Below are 23,055 nucleotides of genomic sequence, written 5' to 3'. Positions count from 1 at the left end.
TCCAAACCCTATCACTGACCCAAGGGTAAATGCTTGTATCATTGATATAAGACAGGCAGCAGTGGAAGCGAAGGGCTGGAGACACAGGCTGTGAGCCAGATGTGTCCTGTCCATGCCCCTGTTCCCAAGCCCCTGCCTTGGGCTCCCAGCTTGGCCCTTCTGCAAATGAGAGGCAGGTGATGGTAGAGTGGTGGAAACCAGACAGCCGAGTGCTAGGTGCAAGCATGCCCCGGGGGGTCTCTTTGCTCACGGTGCAGCAACTGTGAGATGTGAGTTGGATTCTCTGAGTGCCACCACCAGGGAGGGCAAAGGGATGTGAAGGCCGTAGGGAATTGGTTGTGGACTTGCTATGCTCACACCAGAGAGGGGGCTGTGCAGGGCTGGACATATGGAAATGACACATTTCTGTGTGTTTCCTTGGCTGTGGCCAGCATATTCGTGTTTCCTGATGGGACAAATTTCTAATGCTCTGTGTTCTTTCTCCTAACAAGGGGTCCCCGGGCCCTACTGGTGAACCTGGTCCATCTGGGCCTCCAGGAAAGAGGGTAAGTCCTTCTGCCCACCCTTCCTCACCCCTTGTGGAATCCCTGGTGCTTCCCATGGCCCCAAGGAGAGTACATGGATATCTGAAATGTGGGACACACTCATCAGGTCACAGATATGTGGGGGTGACACAGCTGGGTGCAGTAACTTCTGAGGAAATGGAGTCTGGTCAGTGACCGACATACCCATTATACCATCATGTGGGGAAAACATCTACAAAAGCTGGGCTCTCCTTGTCCCTAGACCTGACCATTATAAGAGAGGAGACCAAGTCTAGTCTGTGTTACAAGCTCCGGTGGGTGCCTGGACTGCATGCAGCACTTGAGCCAAAGAGTGCACAGAGGAGAGAGGGCCTTCTGTATGCAAGGCACCTAAGACATCTCTAGATCCACCAGAGGCCTGGCCAGCACCTGGATCTGTGAACCCCATATGGGGCCTGCATCTTCACTGGCCAGTGGCCCAGCATGGCCTCATATCCTGCAGCTTCCCTGGGCTCCAAACTCAAGTCTTTGTTGTTCTATTGTTTTTCTAGGGTCCCCCAGGCCCTGCAGGCCCTGAAGGCAGGCAGGGGGAGAAAGGAGCCAAGGTAAGTTACCCTGGTGGCTGTAACATCTGTGACCCTGAGAGAGGTTAGGGGCAGGGTACAGCCTGAGAATACAGGATCCGGGGCCCAGAGAGAGATGGGAAGGGTCAGGGAGCCTTAAGGGAGGATGAAGTAGCAGGAGGAAGTAGACAGAAAGAGGGCAGGATATGATCACGCCTAGTCTTTGACCTATGACAGAAGGGAAGACAACACACACAGGAAGTGAGGCCTTGGGAGACTGGGCTAGCCACCACCTAAGTGTTTCACATGGTGCCCAGCACTGGGGCACTCAGCCACTCTCTCAGTGAGGTGACCCACACACCCACACAAGATGGGAACATTTGCCAGTTTTCTTTGAGACTTAGTGAGCTCTGCATCTGGGTGCTGTGTGGCCTGATACCGGGTAGGTGACCTTCTGTGGTCAGCAGGATCAGGGAGCCACTATGTTTGGATAACAGAATGGAGCTTGGGCCAAGTCAGCCTCCACAGGAAGGTGGGGTGTGGCACCACTCAGGACACATGGGAGCTCTTCCCCAATACCCCAGGGGTTTGGGGCTGGGCCCTTTGAGCCTCTGAACATGTACGTCCTCCTCTGCAGGGAGAAGCTGGCTTAGAAGGCCCTCCTGGGAAGACTGGCCCCATTGGCCCCCAAGGGGCCCCTGGGAAGCCTGGCCCTGATGGTCTCCGTGGAATCCCTGGTCCTGTGGTAAGTGGCATGTCAGGCCTGGGATGAGGGAGAGGTGCTGATGGAGGCACAGAATTACACCAACGGACTTCTCTTTCAGGGTGAGCAAGGCCTCCCAGGATCCCCAGGCCCCGATGGTCCACCCGGCCCCATGGTGAGCGGCATGCAGTGTCACTGGGTCTGTATTGTTAGAGCACTGGAACCCGCTAGGACAAGGACACTGACTCCTCTCTCCTCTCCTGCAGGGTCCTCCAGGACTCCCTGGACTCAAAGGAGACTCCGGTCCCAAAGGTGAAAAGGTGAGCTGAGACTTAGGGGACCCTAGCATTGCAAGAACAGCACCCTGACTCAGACTTAGGGGACCTAAGCATTGCAGTAACAGCACCCATGACTCCGTCCCAGGAGTTACTGACCCACCGCCAAGTACCCGCTGTGGCTCTCATGGGAGGCTAAGGTAGAGCAACAGAAGAGAAATACTCACAGGACTCTGAGACTCGTGTCTGTATGCCAGCATTGACAAGAACCTGCTAGAGCCCTGGTGGCTTCATTAACAGATGGTGGCTTTTCTCCTTCCATCGATTTATTTGTAAATAAGCGAGCTCACCAGACAAACAGCTGCTCACAGAGAAGGCAACAAGAACGTCCTTTCGACTCGGAAGTCCTCCCAGAACGTTGTAGATGCTCACATGAAACCAAAAGATGTATGAGGCAGATGTGGGGGCTCTTTCTCCCGAAAGGTGTCCAGATGAGTGTACTATCCGCAGTTCTCAGCAGTTTCCATCCCGTGTCAGCCTCGGGCCTTGCAGGAAAAGGTGGCATGCTTACCGAAAGTCAGAATGTTTCCTAAGTAAAAACATAGACAGAAACTATCAGGAGAATCCCGTGGTCTCTGGATCTGGGTGCCCGTCGGCTTCTTTTTGGTTGTTATTGGGGCTCAGTGCCAGGGATGGTGGTGGCTCACTGTCAGGGATAGTGGCAGTACTGTAAACTGAACCCAGAGCCCCATACATGCTGGTCAAATGCTTTGCTGCTCAGCCATACCCTGTCTCTCCCTGAGTGTTTTTTCAAATACATTCCTTACTAGCAAGGGGCCAGGAGACTTGTCACCTGTCCTGTCTCTTCTTACTTTCACTCCCCAACATGTTGACTATGTTTTCCTGAGCTGTGGCTATGAGCCCTGTCATCCCGCCCACTGTGCGGTGGACTCAGGGTACTGGTAGCATAGATACCTATCATGGCTCTATTTCCTCACAGGGTCATCCAGGCCTGATTGGACTCATCGGACCTCCAGGAGAGCAAGGTGAAAAGGGTGACCGTGGACTCCCAGGCCCCCAGGGTTCATCTGGTCCTAAAGGAGATCAGGTATATATAGTAACTGGATCCATGGAGCAACTTCTAGTTTCCCAAGGAGGCTGGGAGGATGCCCTCATTGCCATGGAATCTCAAATCTTGCTTTGCAGATGGGGCCAGTGAGGCTTGGACTTAGCTAGGTCTGGGAGGTACAGTTAGAACACACCCCAAACCCAGACCTCAAGTGGAGGTGGGAGCTCTCTCCTCGCTGCTCTGAGGATCCTCAGAATCGGGGGGGGGGTCTTAGGAGTCAGATCCATCCTTCCAACTCCATGCAAAAGCCTCTAGGCAGAAGATAGTGGCAGGCCAGCAGCCATGTTTACTTGTGGGGAGGGGTAGAGCAATGGCCACTAGCATCCTTGCCCCCACCTTGCCACAGATGCCCACATCTGAGCCCAGACTTACCCCAGAATCCACGGTAGCTGGTTAGTTTGCAATCGTGGTGAGCCATGGCAGAGGAAACCCTGGCTGTGTCTTGGTTTGACTGCAGGAGGTGAAACGGAGGAGACTCCCAAATTCAAGAGGCAGTCTGTGTGTGGCACTGGAGAGATCCCCATTCACTGCAGTGGGGATTCCTACACTGTCCCCACAGTGTGACAGCACTCACATCTGGGGATCTTTGCTTACCCAGCCTACATCTGTCTCTAAAGACAGCAGGATGTGGGGTATCGGGAGCTGAGAAAACAGCAGACATCCGTCTTTAGGTCATAGTGGAAGTGCATGGCACGAGAGGATGGGGCTCCTTGGAGCCCTGCCTCAGCCACTGCACATTTTTCTGACTGTCCCATGTCCCCAGGCTTCAGACTTGTGTGGCTCTCTTTGTGAATGTATATTCACTTCTCTGAGCCACAAACTGTGTCCTTGGCCAGGGTGCAGGAGGAGGCATCTTCAGGGCGCAGGCTTGAGAAGCATGGGACCCATCAGGGACCCTGAGGTCCAGGCCCAGGACAGGAGAGGGACTTTGTTCCCTGTGAGACTGGGCTGTCAACTGTGGCTGGAAAACACGTTCATATTTCTCTGTCCACGGTGGTAAGGCCTAACATTATGAGCTGAGATATGTGGCCAAGCTGGGCAGGAGGTTGGAGCAGACTTTTATGAGTTCCAGTAGTGTATGGTAGGGGTGGTGTTTTAATGCACAGATCCTTCCAGCCTGGGCAGGGAGCTGACCCTGGGGACTTCAGCCTGTGGTTGTTTTGGTCAATCAGTTCAATTCATTGAGGAGATGTGGTGGCTCTCACTGTGATGTAAGCTCCACCCAGAGTGGTTGACTACAGCTGTCAGCCAGGATTCATGGTTCCTGGAAAGGGGACTATGAGGGATTCCGGAATCATGGCAGGGTCACGGCGGTCACTTCCCTCAATTCCACCCCCATCTAAAAGCTGGTAACCTGCATTTTCTGCTTCCTTCCAGGGCATCACAGGTCCTTCTGGCCCACTTGGGCCTCCTGGGCCTCCTGGCTTGCCGGTATGTATCTAGGACGGATGCTGGGGTTCTGGGGCCCAGTTGATACAAGGACGGATGGGAGATGGACGAGCCTGTCCAGAGAACCACATGGGTATTAGGAGAGATGATTGAATGAGGGATAATGTGTACATGACACAACCTTGGAGTCCTAAGGGACAGGAGCAGGAGAGGGGTTGCTGGTCTCCTGATCGCCTTGCCAAAGGGGAAGGGAAGGGCAAGCAAACTTTAATCCCTGAACCTCCTTACAAAGAATGGAGAGCCTTTTGTATCTGGGGAGAGGGAAGGGAGTGGTCTTGGCTCTCCTCTTCCCAGTGTGCATGAGCAGGGCCACTCCAGACTTGAAAACGAGGGACCTGTTTTCTTAGGAACCTAGCCTGGACCTCCCTGGTGCTTTGAGGGTCCATCACTACAATATCATCGCCACATCCCTGGGCTCTACCCACTCTGAGCAGCCTGTGTAGGCTGGACCTTGGGCCCACATGGCCATGGATGTATAGCAGCTGATTCCCTCCAGGCCCCACAGGAGTCCAGGGGCTCCTTGGCTTTTGATGTCCAAAGGTCATTCCTCAGCTGAGCACTGTGGGCAGGGTGACCTCCCATCAGATGCCCTCCTGGAGGCAGTGGCAGCCACATCCACCCTCCTGCCCACTGACCAGGCAGGCATAGTGAGGACTCTTAGGGGGTGACCAAGCAAACCTGGGACCTGAGTGGCCCCTCTGTTTACTGACATTCTGACCTCTGCTCTCTGCAGGGCCCTCCAGGTCCCAAAGGTGCTAAAGGCTCTTCGGTAAGTGACTCTGACTTGTCTGGGCCATGGCACCTGAGACTGCCTTGTAGGTGGGAGAGGAGTCTCCTAGGGCTGGACCCCCACCGCGGACCCCCCATCCTGGACCCCCACCCCTACCTACAGCTGTACTCTCCACACCTTCTCTTTTCTTCTTCATTACACTGTGTGTTGCTGGCATTTCTTGTTGTCTTTAGGTTTTCAGTTTTGTGTTTGTTTGTTTGGTTGGTTGGTTGTTTGGTTGTTTTTTTTTTTTTTTCAAATAACCAATTGCTCTGCTCCTGGCTGTTTTTAAAGTATTATTTTAATTGTAGCTGTTCATGAGGTAAGGTGGGAGAAAATCAAGTGAAACTAGCTAGCTCTGACAGATCCTGCAGCCTCTTGACACTTTGGGCTAACATGGAATAATCATGTGTATTATGGGCCTTGGTGTGGCTTTTTACTATGCTGGGGCCATTGGCGGTTCCGTGTCTTTACTGTTACTATGTGGATGGAGCCATCCAGCCTCTCTAGATATTCATGAAACCTAGCAGGCTAGTGTGTGTGTGTGTGTGTGTGTGTGTGTGTGTGTGTGTGTGTGTGTGTGTGACGGTTTTACTCCTGTGTAACCGTGTTTGGTACCCAGCATCTCTTCATCCATCCTCCCAGTGTTCCAGGGCCCTGCCCCTCGACCAGCCTCTGAAACCACTGTCCTACCCTACCTCCTGCTTTCCATTAACTGTTAATGCTCCAAATTATTATACACTGTATTTCTGTTAATGTTCACTTCTGAGCGCCCCTCGGCTGCCTGTCCCCCTCCTTGTCCCTGCCCTGCAAACCCCCGCTGCCCATGCAAAGACAAGATGGCCTCCTTTATGACTGAGCAACACTCCTTGTGTGTGTATAAGATACATTCCGTATTTACTCCCTGGATGGACATCTAGGCTGACTCCACATCTCAGCTATTGTGGTCAGTGCGGTAGCCACATGGGTGTGTGAGCGCCACTCAGACACACTCAGAGGTGGATCAGCAAGCTCGAGTAGCACGTCTGTCTCTGGTTTCCTGCATGGCGGAGCCATTCTGCATTCGCACCAGCAGTGCCCCGTCCTCTCCAGCACTTTTTGTCTTTCTGATAGCGGTGTTGCTGACTGTGCGGAGATGAAGGCCCACTGAGGGTTGGGCTTACATTTCCCTGATGGCCCACACAGATGCCTTGCTTCCATAAGCCTGTTTGTTAGCATTTTTGTTTCCTTTGACCCCTGTCTCCTGTCTTTACAAATGAGCCTAGCCCATCTCAGGCCAAGGTGGCTAGGCCTGGCCTCAGAGAACCCTGCCTGCCTTGTCCCTTTGTCCCAGCCTTCTTGGAGCTAATAGGTCATTCAGAACACAGGAGGCCCCATGACCAAGTGCTGCTTTCTTGTTTTCCCTCCAGGGTCCCACCGGCCCGAAGGGTGAGGCAGGCCACCCAGGACTCCCCGGCCCACCTGTGAGTAGTGTGTGAGGTGTGAAGGGGAACTGAGGGATTATCTGTGGGGCTTGCTGTCTGAGATGCAGTGAGACTCGCATGGCATACCCAGGGGATACAGAGGGACTGGGAGTCTCACAGGCTCAATGGGCTGACTTGCCCTGGGTGGGATTATTGCCAGAGCGATAGGATGTACATGTGTGTGGGTGTTATGTGCTATGTGGGTATATATGACTATGTAAGTGTGTCATATTGCTATACATACATGTGTGTACTGAGTTGTGTGTGTATGTATTCATATGTGTATGTAACATTTTGTGTCTGTTTGCTTGCAAGTATGGACTTGTGCAATTGTGTGTGCTCTATACATATGTGTGTAAATATGCATTAAGTATATATGAAAGTGTTCATATGTGTATCAACATGCACATATACTTGTACAGGCATATATGTATGTTTCTCTGTGCTATATGCATGTGTGTGAACATGTATACATATGTGTGTATAAGCATATGGCATGTGTATATATGTGAAAATGCATATGTAAGTGTGTATATATATATCTACACACACATGCAATATATCACAGAGGATGTTTGTAAATATATGTATAGATATATGTATATTTATCTATGCACATGTGTATGAACATGAAGTGTGTATTCTATATTTCTACATGGGTATTGTACATGTGCATATATGTATTGTGAACATGCATTCATGAATGTGGTATATGCATTTATGTGTATGTGTATATGCCAACATACCTGTGTAATGTGCAGGCATATTTCCATATGTTTATGTATGTGAACATATATGTGTTTCTGTGTGCGTATTGTACATGTGTATATGAATATGCATATATACATATGTAGGTGTTTCTAGATGTGTATATGTATGCATATGTATGATCATAAAAGTGTGTATTACTATGTGTGTATTATTCTTATGTATATGTATGAAACAGCGTATATAAACATCCATGCATGTTTCTGTAAGTATATTGTGCATGTGTATAGTTGTTTGACTAAACTTTTCCTGGGAGGATACAACACAAATACCTACTTAACATCAGAAAGACTAAAGTATAGTTATTGCTCAAGTCAAACCTGGTGAACCATGATTTTTTTGGTGGGGAGGGGTTGGTTTTTCAAGACGGGGTTTCTCTGTGTAGCCATGACTGTCCTGGTACTCACTCTGTAGACCAGGCTGGCCTGGAACTCAGAAATCCGCCTGCCTGTGCCTCCCAAGTGCTGGGATTAAAGGCGTGCACCACCACTGCCCGGTGTGAGCAATGATTTTTATTAGACTTACAGGAATGTGGGGAAGGGTTACTTATAGGAGCAGAAATGACTCAAAACCAGCTGCATCTTTAAAGCCTACCCCTGCGTGGGTGACAGCTCACAAGCTGGGAACTTGGAGCAACTGTGCAGACTACAGGCAACTCAGAGGATTGAGGAGTGTCCTTTCTAAGTGGACCAGTTCATCTAAGCTTCTTCCAGGCAGCTTGGCTGGTTTTGCATCTTCCAGGCATCTGGTCTGGTCTCAGAGTCTCTGCAGCTTAAGTCTACTTCCTAGAGAGAGAGAGGGACCCTCAGCTTTTATTGCTTAGTCTGGCAGGGAGAGGCCTAGTGAATCTAGTCAGTTTCAGGGGCTTTCTGAAGCTATTTTGAGTTGTTTGCCTTCCTTTTAAAGGTACTTACCTGCAGGATTGAATGTTTCAGCCTTGGAGAAACTTTTACATAGTGGTTATATGTGATCATGCATGTGTCAATATGTACACATGCATATGATGTATATAGTTCTGTATTGTGGATATGTGTATATGGTGTCTGCATGTGTGGTTCTGTGGTTGTATGTGCATGCAGGAAAAGCTTGATGTGGCTGGGTGCTGCCAGTCCCTAGACTACCTTACACAGAGCCTGAGGGACCCAGACTTCTGGCTCAGGGTCATCTTACCTCTGCCCTTGGAGCAGGGTCATTCCCATCCTCTCTTTCTCATAATTGCTCTGTTCTGCACCCCAGGGCCCTCCGGGTGAGGTTATCCAGCCCCTGCCAATCCAGGCCTCCAGGACTCGGCGGAACATTGATGCCAGCCAGCTCCTGGACGATGGGGCTGGGGAGAGCTACGTGGATTATGCAGATGGCATGGAAGAGATCTTTGGTTCCCTCAACTCCCTGAAGCTGGAGATTGAACAGATGAAGCGACCACTGGGCACCCAGCAGAACCCAGCCCGTACCTGCAAGGATCTACAGCTCTGTCATCCTGACTTCCCAGATGGTGAGGGAGGACCACAGGGTGGGAGGCAGGGCCAGCCAGAGTCACCCCCTCACTCACTCACATCTGTGGGAGGAGATATGGGCTAGGCCCCTCATTAATCTTCAGAAACATAAGAGAGGGAGGTTGACATGTCGGGAGAAGCCAGAGAGGAGAGAAGGCAAGCCTCAGAGTGTCAAGGCTGATTGGGTCTTATCCTGTGGCCTGGCACTAGCTGGCCCCAAAAGCAGCTTGAAGTCAGGATTATGTGCGGTGCTGGGCTTGGGAAAGTGGGTCTTAAGCACTGGCAGAACCATAGAACCTCAACCCTCACCCTCTTCAAACCAAGGGCCTGTTGAGCAGTAAAATGAAATCGACTTCTCTCCCCAGAAGTAAGGGGTGCTCCTCCTCTGGATTCGAGGGGTATCTGATTTCAGTAGATTCTGACGCCACGCCCATGAAGTTCCAGGTTCATTTCAGAACATTCTTTGTCTTTGTGCCATCCACCCATCAAGGTCAGCAGACACTGACACAGTGTGCTTCCTGCCGAGCTGCACTTCTGCGAACAGGACTGTCTGCTTCTCTTTATGCTCCCCTCAGGAAAAGCAAAGTACTGTGAGACAGGAAAGGAGGCGGTGTCGGTGGCTTTATGGCCCTGGCTGTGCATTTAACAGCTAGGCTGAAATGTTGCGGTGGCTTCTGCGGACAGTCCAGGGAGCCATTCTCATGAATCTGCCTCCCTGTCTCTGAAATCCAGGTGAATACTGGGTCGATCCCAACCAAGGGTGCTCCAGGGACTCCTTCAAAGTCTACTGCAATTTCACAGCTGGAGGGTCCACGTGCGTCTTCCCTGACAAGAAGTCTGAGGGAGTGAGTACCTGTGTCAACTGCCGTATGTCCGCTTGGACCAGGGCTTCAGTGTTTCTTGTGTGTATACAGCTTTAAGGCTAAAAGCCAGCAGACAGTCACTTTCAGTACCAAGAGCATTCTTCTGGAAATCATACTTAAATTGTCCTAAGATAAGATAGTTTAGGTGTGCAGCAGCAGAAGCAGCCTAGGTTCCTGTGTGTGAAGAGCGCCGGCCTTGAGCATGCTCCCCCCACCTCAACAATAGGATTATCCTGGAGCTGGCAGCCATCCCTGGGGCTCATCCCTGGGGCTCATCCCTGGGGCTCATCCCTGGGGCTCATCCCTGGGGCTCAGCAAACCAACCTAAAATTTTGAAAGACCTTTGGGGACAAGTGAGAAGAAGGACTAGAGACTGCCGTGTGCCTGAACTGGGGGTGCCAGCTTATTTTTGTGGGATCTATCCTAGGCCTCTCAGGTGCCAGGCAAGGGCATGCATGAGGAATCTGTAGGCAGATAACTGGGTTCTGACTCAAGATATTTTGTGGGGTATCAGTTAGTCACCCCTGTAGCCTTTCTGAGCTCCCTCCTGTAGGTAGGATTGTGTATGCGTGTGATAGGTAAGTGAATTGTGCTGCAGACTCTGTGTCAGAGGCTACTCTGGCTGGGACAGGCCGGCAAGAGAATAAGCCTTCTCATATCTGAGAGCATGACCATGACCTCAGTTTCAGTGGCCTCCATCAGAGTTGTCCCGTGCCATTTTCTAGAGGCCACAGCAGGTGTGCATGTGGAGCCACACCACAGCTTCCTAGCAACCCTAGCACCTGGGAAGTGGGTTCCTGCTGGAGAGGGCATAAGGGCTCCCTGGGGCTGCCATCCTCTCTCTAAATCACATCATGAAAGTGGTAAGCGCCAGCACGCCCTTGGGTCCCAGCACGCCCTTGGGTTGCACTCTGCTGCTGGCAGCAGGAGCAGAGCAATCCCTCCTGCACTCTGATGTACTGGACTCCCAGAGAAGAGCCAGGGCTTTGCAGAGATCTGAGACATGAGAACCTGCTCTATGGGTCTCATGCCCCCCATCTAGCTGGAGTTGAACCGAGAGCCCTTTCTTGCCCCCCTTAGTGCCCTCTGCAGACAGACAGCCTCTTGGAGCCAACCTGTCTCTGGGACTATGTCAGATGGAGTCTGTGCAGATGCACAGACACTCGGTCCCCTTGCTTCTCCCTCACGTACAGACTGTGGGCTGAGCCAGAGCTGCCCTGCCCAGGATAAATAGACCTTCTCCTAGAGCCAGTGAGATACGGCTCCAGAGCCTGGAGCAGGTATGATCAGAAGTCTGAGTTGGAGCCTCCGTTCCTAACTTGGGAGGAGCTGCCCCTACACAATTTGAGTGTGGCATTGACAGACCACAGGCAAAGGTGCAGGACTCAGGGGGAGGCGGCAGGCAGACAGGACACCTCATTTCCCCAGCAGTCAGGCTTTGTTCTAGCACCCAGCCAGCTCAGAGGGGGCAATCATGTTGCTCCATATCCCTGCCTCTTCCCCACCTAACCTTTGTGCCTGGATCCCATGTATGGATTTCTAAAGAATCTGGTCAGCCTAGGATGTCTTGAAAACTCTGGTTTTCCACACCAACAGTGAATCAGTCTAGAGACACGACCTCCCACCCTCCCCCTACAGAGACTCAGCCCATATAATCTCTGAGACCACTCTGTTGGTCAGTCTTACATATCTTCAGCCTTGGCTTTCATGGAGATAGAGCCCCCAAGTGAGACTCCCCAAGGAGGCACAGAGGCAAGCCCTATGATGAAGGGGGTCACCTTAGCCCTGCAGTTTCTGGAGGCTTTGAGGACAGTCTCTGTTCCCTTGTCATAGCAAATTACCTGCTGGCTCCAGGAACCCCAAAGACCATAAGTCCCCAGTGACGACCTTCATACACACACACACACACACACACACACACACACACACACACACACACACACATGTGTGTGTGTGCTCGCCTCTATTGTATGCCATTTTCTGGAGAGACCCTATTTCCACCTCATAAAGGGCAACAACAATAGAACAAAGAGTAAAAATATAATTCCACCCAGGTCTAGCTGAGTGGAACTGTAGAGTTTATTGGGGTTACTCACAGGAGCTCTGGTGACTCAAAAGCAGCTGTCTCACTGAAAAGACCACCACAGGAGGCCTACAACTCACAAAAGCTGCATCATTGGAGTTTTGTGACTGGCACACAACCTGGCTGGTCAGAGAACCCCCTTTCCCACTGCTTTTATAGTGTTTTAAGGGGCCATCTATACTGTAAGTCTGAGGAGGTTCCTGAAACTTGTGAGTTGTGTTTACCCCCGGAAGCTTACTAAGCTTAGTTCTAGGAAAGATGTTTCCATTTGGAGGATATAACTACACAACACTTCCCCCCTTCTGACTATAATATTGTTTCCACATCTCCTGTTGCAAAAAATAAACTTCCTTTGATGACCAATTGAGAAAGCAGCACTGTATAGGCCTAAACACCAGTGATTAAGATGAAACTTGATAGGTGCATGTGAGTTCCCTTCAGTGAAACAGACCTTAAACCTATTGAAAAGCAGCTGGTGACACCACAACATTTGTACCACTATGGCACCAATGTGCACATCTTGTCTGGCTTGTTGGAGCATAGCACACAGGACTATTGGGGGCAATCCTCCACCAGCAGCCTACTTGATAACTCCTGGCACTAAGAAAGTCAACCAGAACTTCCAGCTCAGTCTCAGCCTGATTCTTCCACGGCCTGAAGCCAGCACAGAGGGGGCTTCCCATATGGCTACATACTCGACACACACCACAACCACGTACCTTATGCACACACATACATTATGCATATGCACTTATACATATATGTACACATACTGTACACACACACACGTATTACGTACACTGGGATTCTGTGTTGCTGCAGTACTGGGTGGCAGCTGAAGAGCCTGAGCCATCGTCTCTTAAAACTGAGAGCAGGATGAGGAGATGTCCACACATTGCAAGCCCATCAACTTATGCTGGCTGCAACTTTCTCTGTCGCTGGCATGAGGTTTCTGTGTTTGTCATTTACTGTTCCACTATGACCTTTCAGCAGTCACTAGATGCCTTGGTACACACAAGCCAATAGCTGTGCCTGTAATCCTGGCATGACCATGTTGACATGTACCTGGTCGCTGTAGAGCTCTAGAACAGTTGTCACCCCAGGTCATCCCAGGGAGGAGGCATAGGTATCTCGGCAGGACACAGGGGCTGGAAAAGCTGGGAAGGTCTGTCTGTAGAGGCAGAAGTAACCCTTTCATTTTCTGTTTCTCTCCCTCCCCACCATCCCTGCCCTATGTGTAGGCCAGAATCACTTCTTGGCCCAAAGAAAACCCAGGTTCCTGGTTCAGTGAATTCAAGCGTGGGAAACTGGTAAGGTGACACCACGTTCTTTGCATTTGTCACTTTAAACCCGCCATCTCCTATCTTGCAGAGTAAAATGGCCCGGTGGCCCAAAGAACAGCCTTCCACCTGGTATAGTCAGTACAAGCGGGGTTCCCTGGTAAGTGGCCACCTCACGTTGCCTGCTTGCAGCTCAGCCTGGCTCTGGGTGCTGCATGGGCCTAATCACAGCTGGGGCCACATCTGCTATGGCCCTTTAGGCCAAAATGCTCCACATGCCTGGCAGCAAGGCCCAGATGGGTGTGATGCCCCTTCCTCTCGCCTCTCCTTCCATCCTGGAAGTAGGTGGGTAGCTTCCCACTGAGACTCAGGGCATCTGCAGCTGGAGGTGGGCACGCCAGTAAAGCCACATGCTGCTTATGGATGGCACACCATCACTGGCAAACCACAGGTCAGAGACATACACCGAGTAGGAGATCTTTCTTCATAGGCATGACCAGTTAGGAGGTTCACAGAGAATACTTCCAGACCCCTGCTCTTCGTACCCTCTTTCTGGGCTATGCAAGGCCCTCAGGCTCTGGCTGCTGTTGTCCTTGTAGGCACCAGATGTGCCCCACATGGCTGTATTAGTCTGTGTTTAACTTATGGGAGGTGTATCTTAGAACATAACCCATTCTGGAGGTGAAGAGATCTTAATGTCACCCAGAAGGCTCTTATGGCCAGCATGGAGGTCAGAAATTTGTTTAGGTTCACTGCTATGAGACCAATGGCCTGTCTCCCACTTGAAATGGGACATTTTTTCCCCCAAATACTCAGGGCCTTTAGTAAAGTCAGCTCAAGACTTTGTAAAAACCCAGCTAGACTTCAGGTTCCAGGTCTAGAGAAGAGAGCCCCACACCTTCTTTTGACTCTTTAGTCTAGTGGACCTCTCCCTATGAGTCCTTGCTCGCACAAACCCCATTGGGGCTTCTGCTGCCTCTCAGCACTGCACCAACCTCAGCCTCTTTAGTAAGCACAGAGTCAAGTGGCTTCCAGGACTATCCTGCCTCCACCTCTGTCATCCCTCAACCTGGAGGCATGCCTGGCTTTTTGTCGGGGGTCCCAAGGAGCTCACCTCTGCACACAAGCTGTGGCCTGGACTCTTTGGGCTTCAGCCCCACAGCTTCTCTTCCCCTGCTGGGAGCCGGGCATTCTCATCTGTTGCTTCCTCTCTTCTGCTCCTTTTGCTTTCTTGAGAGGAAAATGGTTGTCACACAGAAGGACCTATCAGGAGGAAGACCCAGTAGCAGTGACAGGAGATCTGAGGGGTCAGACAAGGAAACTGCCCAGGGCCGAGGTCCTTTGGGTCCTGTCTGCCCAAGCTTGACCTGGCTTCTCCCCTCTCCAAATGGCTTCCACCTGGTGGAGTCCAGGTCCCCCAGGGGCAGCCACCCAGTTGCTAGCATTGCTAAGGGAGCAAATGGTCATAGAATACCCATGTCTAGGCACACCCCTGTCTGGCTTTATCCTGAGTTGGTTATCAGGGACAGAGGCCAGGGACCATTCAAGGCAAACCAGCCTGCCTTCAGGCTACAGTGCCCAGCTCCCAGTTCCCAGTAAGAACCAGGAGCTGCCTAAGACGGCCTCTCACACGGAGGATGCAGGGAATCGATCCTCTAGGGCAGGTCCTCTTGAAGAATTCAACCTGGGACAGTACTAGGTCTTCAGGTCCTTCTGTGGGGCTGCCTCTGCTTGGCATGTGTCCTCTCTCAAGTCAGTCATGTGTCCTCCTAGGAGCACCGGATACCCGGACTGCCGGTTGGTATGCATTTTTCCTTTGCAGAGTCTGACTGTGGGTTTTTCTCAAGCTGTCTTCAAGGAAGTGGAGTGTCCTTGGTAGCTTGGGAACCCTTAGGGTGTCCCACCATCATGGTGGAAAGGAACAAGGTCCTGGGCCTGCCTCCCCCACCCTATTCTTTCCCCCTATTACTATTGAAGTTGTTGCGTCTTCTTGGTCACCATGGCCTGTGCTACACCCAGCACTGCCCCAAGCATTCCTTCACTGTACACATGCCCTTTGGAGTGGCCGACACAGAACAGGGTTGGAGCTGCAGCTGCTGGGAGCTGGGTTTACCAGAATGAGACACTGACCTCTGCCAGTCTCTTCCCTGATGCAAATGTCATTACAGAACCTGCCCCGCTGAGCCCTGCTGGTCCTTGCCTGGAGAGAGGCCTTCAGTCACACCAGGCTTGGGGAGGCTGTGCTTTCTCCCACAGCTAAGAGTTTTGTACCCCTGATAATACTGATGCCTCAGGAAACTCTTTGCAAAAGACAATGCGACTCTTCTCTCAGGGTGTCCATGGCAGCCTGCACCTAGTGAAGCAGAATGGCTTGAGATACTGGTGACACAGTGGGAGCCACTTCCAGGGTGCCATTCATTCTCTTTCCCTGAGGCTGTTCCCAGTTTGTTGTGGAGAGTAGGGCCTTCCAGAGAGGGTCCTAACTCCAGAGCCCTGCTCTACTTGCATGGTATGGGTAGTGGTCTGCAGGATAGCCTGTTTGCTGCCTCAGTAGCCTGACCCTTGGCAGAACAGGATACACCTGGTCACTCAGGTTCCCACACAGCTCAGACCCTACTCAGGCTAGTCCATCGTCCATCCAGGCTGGGCCATTCTTCAACGTTCCCCGAGGTCTCTTGGCCATTCTAGCTCTTGATTCCTGGCAGTGGCCTTCAAGCAGTTGCTCACAAGAGCCCCGGCTGCCTTCCTCTGCTCAACACAGCAACAGGGACAAGAAGCTGAGCTCCTGTGCTTGTGGCATGTGTACTCTGAGGAAGGTGACAGACAGATGGGCACCAGGACGCAGGACCTGAGCTGGTGCACCCAGCCTCAGGGAACAGTGAGGACAGTGACAGAGCTGTGACCAAAGGGGACACTTTGCAGCATCTCCTGCCTATGGGCCATGTGCACTACAAAGAGAAGAGCTCCTATCAAGTCTCAGGGTCATATAGAACATATAGAAGTGCCAGGGCCGGAAAGGGCGTGGTCACCAGACCCCAGGAGCCTTTTCTCCTTCTTCCCATACATCTGCTCTCCCCGCTCCGAGGAATAAGACCTTGCCTCTTGCTCCCAGCAAGCAGGCTGACTCATGCATTGGCGGGTGGGGCCTTCTGCTTCCCACGGCAGAAGGAGAAGGGCAGAAGGAGAAGGTGGCTCTTAATGGAGCACCATGGGGTGCAGTCAAGCCAGGCAGACCCTGCCAAGTGGAGAAGAGGTGACCAGCTCCCCAGAAGCTGGCCTGGAAGCTGGAGGCAGAAAAGAGGGTCACATGGAGGAAATGACCTAGGCAGGCTTCCTGGAGGAAGCAGGGCAGGCGCTGAATCTAGAGAGGTAGGGCTACTGGATGAAGGGTAATAAGCAGACTGTCAGTCTCTGAAGAATACGTTACGAGGTGTGTCTCACTTGGCTCCTATTCTCGGGGCTCTCAGGGCAGAGATAGCCTGTTTGCTATCAGTTCCCAGTTTGCGTCCCAGTTGTTGGACGATGCCCTGAGGAGTACAGAAGCTTCCAGGCAGCGGCCTAAGGGCACAGGCTTGGGTGAAGCCCTGTGGGTGTGGGGAACTGTCTATTGCTGTGTGTCCACCCTGCTCACCCCCTTGCTATGCCTACCCCTAGCTCTCTTATGTGGATGCTGAAGGCAACCCCGTGGGCGTGGTACAAATGACCTTCCTGCGGCTGCTGAGCGCCTCTGCCCACCAGAACATCACCTACAACTGCTACCAGTCCGTGGCCTGGCAGGATGCCGCCACAGGCAGCTATGATAAGGCTATCCGCTTCTTGGGCTCCAACGATGAGGAAATGTCTTATGATAACAACCCCTACATCCGTGCCCTGGTGGATGGCTGTGCTGTGAGTATGCCTCCCATAGATGCTCAGCTAGTACAGATTTACAGAGGACTTTGTGTATGCCATTCTCTCTGTGTTAGGGATACATCAAGAGCCGGATAGGGCCCCAGCCTGGCCATATCAGAGTGTGACTGACCTGGAAGGGCCTGGTTGGAGTTTAGAGACCACATGCAGTTAAGCAGGTGTTTTCTGGTCAGGGTGAGAATTATGGACGGGCTGCCTTTGTGTGTATGCATGCATGTGTTTGTATTTGTGCGTGTGCGCTTGGATGTATGAGTATATGAGCGGCGGTGTACATGGAAGGGACAGTGGTTGTCATTCCTGTAGAATGAAAAGGTGTTTCACTGTCTCTAACCTGCCAAGTAAGCTAAGCTGGCTGACCAGCAAAATCCAGGAATCTGCCAGCCACCCACTCCCACCTCCAGCACCAAGACTGCCAGCATCTACCACCTCCCAGCCTTTATTTTTAAGGAAGGATTTATTTCACGTGCATATGTGTTTTGCTCGCATGTATGCCTGGTACCCATGGAGGCCACAAGAGAGCCCTGAATCTCCTGGAACTGGAACTGTGGTAAATCATTATGAGCCACCATGTGGGTGCTTGAGTCTAAACCCAGGTCTCTGCAAGAATAACAGGTGATCTCTCCGACCCTCACACCTAGGTTTTAAAATGTGGGTTCTGGGAATCAAACTCTGTTCTTCATGATTGCGTGACAAAAATGTTATTGACTGAGACATCTCCCTGCTCTGGGACTGGCTTCTGAGGGAGAAGCCAAGCATGTTGGGGAACTCTCCACAGCTCCAGATCTGGCTGACCCATGAGAGTGTGGTAGCTGAAGTGGAAGTTCTGACCACAGCCCACATGGGAAGGCCTTCTCTATTCTAAACACTGTTCTAAGCTGTGGCCTCCTCAGCATCTCTGGTGCAGAGGCGAGGTATAGAGCAGAAGTACACTGGGGGTTGGGGGTGGGAAGCACCCCCCTCCTGGTTTTACTTCTGAAAAGATCCAAGATCCTATCTTGGGAAAAGTGGGAAAATAATGGCTCAGAACGGAATAACCCGCTGATGGAAAAAATGGCTCTGTGTACTGGGAGGGAACTCAGGGAGGGGAAGCAGGCTGGCAGGACTGTGGAATTGCAAGGCAATCCAAGGAGAGCAGCATGCAGTAGGCTGACTGGAGTGGTAAACCACTCTCTGCCCCGAAACCCCTGAGTTCAGCCATGATCTGAAATGTCACAACTCTCTCCTTATTGGCCAGGCTCCTTCAGGATTCTTCTATCCTCCAGGTGCAGGCCAGCGGTGCCAAGGCCTGCCCAGCCCTGGGAGGACAGTTTGAATCATTTTGTAATCACAGCCACTGAAATTGGAATGCCAGCACTGCTATTGTGTGGCTGGGTAGCCTGATTGACGGGGCTGCCAAGCGGCGGGCCCTGTGGAGGGGCAGAGAGTCATTCCACATCAATCCATTGTTTGTGCAGTTTGTGTGCCCCTGGGGGGCCGTTGCTAGCTGGCAATGGTTATTTATGTCTCTTCTTTAAATATGTCCCTCTCTAAGCGCTCTAATAATTGGAGCAACGGGGCTCCACAAATCTGTGTGAAATCACCTGCCGGCTCCACACATGGTGGTCCCTGGGGTGGGAGAGAAAGACCCATTTGATGTTGATGCCGTAAAGTGGGGAAATGTGGGCTGGCATAGGCTTGTGGCCTCATGACTCACTGGTGTGTGACAGTGACACTCCATCACTGACCTCACATGGCTCCCCAAGACTCTAGCACCTTCCATGGCCCAGGAAAGGCCAGACTGATCACCTCAGATAAGTTTCTGGGTCTGGGAACAGAGACCAAGGTAACCAGCCCTAGATGGCAGCGGTGACCAGCTCTGACTCCCTAGCCTAGCCAGGAGAGTGAGGCTCTCAGGTACCCCCAACCATACATGGGTACGTAAGTCTAGCCCCTGAAGCTACCCAGATTCCCCATAGATATCTTTTTTGAGACAGGGTTTTTCTACATAGCCTGGTCACAATTCTCTCATTAGTACAGAGGTATAGAGTCTCTCTTTAGTCTATAGACCAGACTGGCCTTGAACTTGTAGATCTACCTACCTCTATCTCCTGAGTGTTGGAATTAAAGACATGGGCCACTATCCCTGTCTCTTTTTTTCCTCTTATATTTTTATGTTGATGGTGTGCATATCTGTGTCTGTGCATGCTTTTTCATGTATTGGCATGTGGGTGTTTGTGTGTGTCTCTGTGTGTGTGTGCCTGACATTAGGGGCTGTTGAGAATCATCCATCTTATTCATTGGTCAGGGTCTCTCAATGAAACCCATAGCTCACTGATGTGGCTTGCCTTGATAGCTAGCTTACTCTAGGATTTCCTGTCTCTGACTTCCAAAGATGGCAATACATCTTTGGAGTTGCTACACCCACCTAGCATTTACATGTATTTCTGAGGATTCAAACTTCAGTCTCTGTGTTTGCATGGCTAACAGTTTAACCACTAAGCCAACTCTAAATGCTCAGATACATAACATGGTAAGTTTCAGACAATGACCATGGAAGTGGAAAGATGTGGCCATTTCTTTGGCCAGTCTCCTTACAACCTGCCTGGCCAGATCAGCTATAAGTATCCCTAAAACTCAACCATGTTCTAAGCAACTAGAATCTGTACCAGGATCCTGGTGGCAAATTCTTTCAGTGTTTCTCAAGGGACAGCCAGGAAACTATAAATAACAAAATTGTCCAAGACTCTAAGAAAACACAGATTCTGAATCCACTGGTCTTAGTTAGGATTTTATTGCTATGAATAGACACCATGACAAAGGCAACTGTTATAAAGGACAGCATTTGGTTGGGGCTGACCTATAATTTCAGAGATTCAGTCTGTTATTATCATGGCAGGAAGCATGGCCTAAGTGACTTATAGACAGCAGAACTACCCATAGTTCTGCAAGCAGGAAGTTCAAGGTTGGGGCCATCACCTTGGGTTGTACACAGCCAACCTTTGCATTGTTATCACAAGGCAGAGATGGAGGGTCTTTCTGGGTTCCCTTCATAAGGGAAGCAAACCCACTTGTGAGGGGTCCATTCTCATGGCCTAATCATCTTTCCAAGGCCTATCTCTCACCATCACCTTGAGCAATAGGGTTCCTATTTGGATTTGGGGTCCACGCTCAGTCTACTCCCAGGGAGAGTAAGGCCATGTAGTAAGGCTACACACCAAGTGTGGGAGTTTCAGGACTGACCCAAGGTCAGTAGGAGGCCCTCTCTTCCAGGCTGCACCCTGGCATGTTGCACCCATAGTTAACATGTGGGATACTTGCTGCCCGTCTGCTTTCTCGTGATTTCTGCCAGGTTTAGGCAGTGGAAGGATACCTCTCCCAGGACAGGCACAGTTTCATGAGAATGGAGTTCACATCCATGGTTGTGGAAACCCCGGCTCAGGACAGATGTATAGCCCAAAAATTCATGGAAGAAAGGCGGGGATGTCAAGGCACCATTGAAGGAAGTCGGCAGAGTGGCAGAACTAGATTGCCCTCCGTGACAAAAATGTTCTAGACACCCGAAGTTAAGCTTGCTTGGCTTTAGGGACAGAAGTACTCATGTGTCTTCCTGCCTATATTCTGTGCTGGAAGAGATGTCCTGGCTAGCAACTCCCTCACCCTTGCTGAGGCTCAGCCTACTTTTCTTAGAAAAGCCTTGTTCCACTCTGCTCAGGAGCCCCCGAGCAGTGCTGAACACATCCTCATGGGACAGTGACCTATCAGGTTGCTCAGGCCCTACACCATCATGACCCTTCTGTGTCTCAGTTTACCCACTTCACTCTGGAACAGGTAGTACGGGAGGTTCCCTTGCATGGCCACATCTGTGAAGGGGCCAGGCATAGCTACAGAGCTCCACTTCCCTTTCCCATGTGAAATCTTACAGAGGTCCCGTCACCTCTCTGCTCAGCCATGTTTCTTCCAACTTACTGTTCTGCAGCTAATTTGGTGGCTCAGGAGTTCGTGGAGCCTTGGGGTGGAGAGAACTGGGCCAGGGGCAGGCTGCCAGCTTTAACAGCCTCCACTTCTTCCCCCTTCCTAGACCAAGAAAGGCTACCAGAAGACGGTGCTGGAGATCGACACTCCCAAAGTAGAGCAAGTCCCCATCGTGGACATCATGTTCAACGACTTTGGTGAAGCCTCACAGAAATTTGGATTTGAAGTGGGGCCAGCTTGCTTCCTAGGCTAGGAGCTGCTGAGCCCACCGGTCTCCAGAGCAACCTCGTGACCTCAGCACCCCACCTGTGGGCGTCCTGTGCACGGCCCATCCCGGACAGTGAACATTTCTCACCCCTGCCTGCCTGACTCATCTGTGCCTCGGACCCTCCGTGGCATTGGACCCCATGCCCAGAGAGAACAAAGGGAAAGAGCCGTGTCCCCACGGAGCCGAATCACATGACCTAGCCATACCACAGCCTCTTGCCACCCTTCAGCTCTCAGGATAGGTTCATTAAAGGTGTTAATGGACCGTTGGCCGGGAGTGGGGGCGGGACAGTATTTGAAAATCACTTTAAAAAAAAATTCAACTTGAAGATATGTATTCCCCCTGACCTTCAAAAGATGTTCTGAGGTGGTCTTGTAAAGGTCGCCAAAGCCTCCATTTTTTTTTAAACAACCCTCAACACATCCACTCAGAGGCCAAATGTCATTCCACACGTGCCTTTCCGATGGATTAAAGGTGCTTATGTTTTTGTGAAAATTTTAAGTAAATATTTGTATTGTATTGTTATAAATGTTAAGTGTGCCTGGCTTTCAGTCTTGCATGGAAACCCAGCCTCAGGCCCATGGGGGCAGCGGGAGCTGGGACAAGGCACCCGCTTGGGCTCGAAATCCGGCTCTCAGTAGAGGGCATCTCCTTACCCCCACCCCCACAAGAATGTGCAATAAATTGGAAATTTGCCCAGTCAGCAAGAAGCGGCGTTGCCACTGCAGGTGCCTGGGCCCCTTTCCAGACTCTTTTTTTTTTTTTCTTTTTGATTAGCTCTGGATAATTTTTTATGGGGAGGGGAAAAAGGCATTTGATATCCTGCCTTTCCTACAGCACTCAGATTAAAACACAGGCTTAAATTAATTCTGATTGCTTCCTTTTTCCTTGTTCCTTCCTGCAGAGGCTGATGGGACAGTGTCCAGGGCTGGAGAGCCACGTGTTCTGTAGATGATAGATAACTATGAACATTTGGTGCTGATTTCTTTACACTTGTCTCTTGTGGTGCTATGTGTCCGGAGACCCTTAGGTGGCCCTAGGGTGCCTGCCATGCCTCATTCCCTCCCCCACCTTCCTTTATCCTGGTCATTTCTCCACATTCTGAGATTTTTGCCAAGGACCTGAAGACCAGATTGGTGCCAGAGACCTTTCTTCCCTCCTGGCACCTTGTGCTCATGATGGTGGGGAGTCCCTTCCTGAAGCCTGTCCCCCTCTCTGGGCTCTGCTTAAGTCATTTGAAAACACATGAGCAAAACAAAGACTTCATGCATGGCCGGCCCATGGTGTACCCATGGTCTTGTTTAGTTGCTGAATGTTTGTGGTGCTAATCTCTGTGTGTGTGCCAAGATGGAATGGAAGCTGCTGTGTGCCCACCTGACAGCCAGACTTCATTGAGAGCCATAGGTGGCTTGAGAAATATGGAATGGACTCTGGCTCCAGGGTTGCTGAGCTGACTGAGTTTCCAGCAGAGGAGTGTCCTGGGTGCGGCAGTCAGTGCTGGGGTCCATAGGGATCCCTCTGCATGCTGCCCTCTCCCTCCTCTCCCTCCTCCTCCAGGGTGTGTG

General features: G+C 51.3%; 1 protein-coding gene across 2 annotated transcripts in view; it reads left to right on the top strand.

Annotated features, from left to right (window-relative positions):
• Col5a1 (collagen type V alpha 1 chain) overlaps window positions 1–22,025 on the top strand; it is a 151,573-nt gene extending 129,548 nt beyond the window's left edge. The window contains exons 53-66 of one of the 2 annotated variants that reach the window (XM_021182371.3): window positions 492–545; window positions 1,076–1,129; window positions 1,725–1,832; window positions 1,912–1,965; window positions 2,057–2,110; window positions 3,066–3,173; window positions 4,572–4,625; window positions 5,377–5,412; window positions 6,822–6,875; window positions 8,880–9,135; window positions 9,869–9,981; window positions 13,454–13,522; window positions 17,017–17,250; window positions 21,329–22,025. In XM_021182371.3, the coding sequence (XP_021038030.1) occupies window positions 492–545; window positions 1,076–1,129; window positions 1,725–1,832; window positions 1,912–1,965; window positions 2,057–2,110; window positions 3,066–3,173; window positions 4,572–4,625; window positions 5,377–5,412; window positions 6,822–6,875; window positions 8,880–9,135; window positions 9,869–9,981; window positions 13,454–13,522; window positions 17,017–17,250; window positions 21,329–21,475 (1,395 nt within the window). In that variant the 3' untranslated portion in view covers window positions 21,476–22,025. Of the gene's footprint in view, window positions 1–491; window positions 546–1,075; window positions 1,130–1,724; window positions 1,833–1,911; window positions 1,966–2,056; window positions 2,111–3,065; window positions 3,174–4,571; window positions 4,626–5,376; window positions 5,413–6,821; window positions 6,876–8,879; window positions 9,136–9,868; window positions 9,982–13,323; window positions 13,393–13,453; window positions 13,523–17,016; window positions 17,251–21,328 lie in introns of both variants that reach the window. The other variant, XM_021182365.3, reaches the window with a different exon arrangement.
• The last annotated feature ends 1,030 nt before the right edge of the window (window positions 22,026–23,055 follow it).

This window comes from Mus caroli, unplaced genomic scaffold (assembly GCF_978045245.1).
Source record: "Mus caroli unplaced genomic scaffold, Mus_caroli_1 scaffold_2, whole genome shotgun sequence".
Taxonomy (NCBI): Eukaryota; Metazoa; Chordata; class Mammalia; order Rodentia; family Muridae; genus Mus; species Mus caroli.
This window is presented reverse-complemented; position numbering and strand designations above follow the sequence as displayed.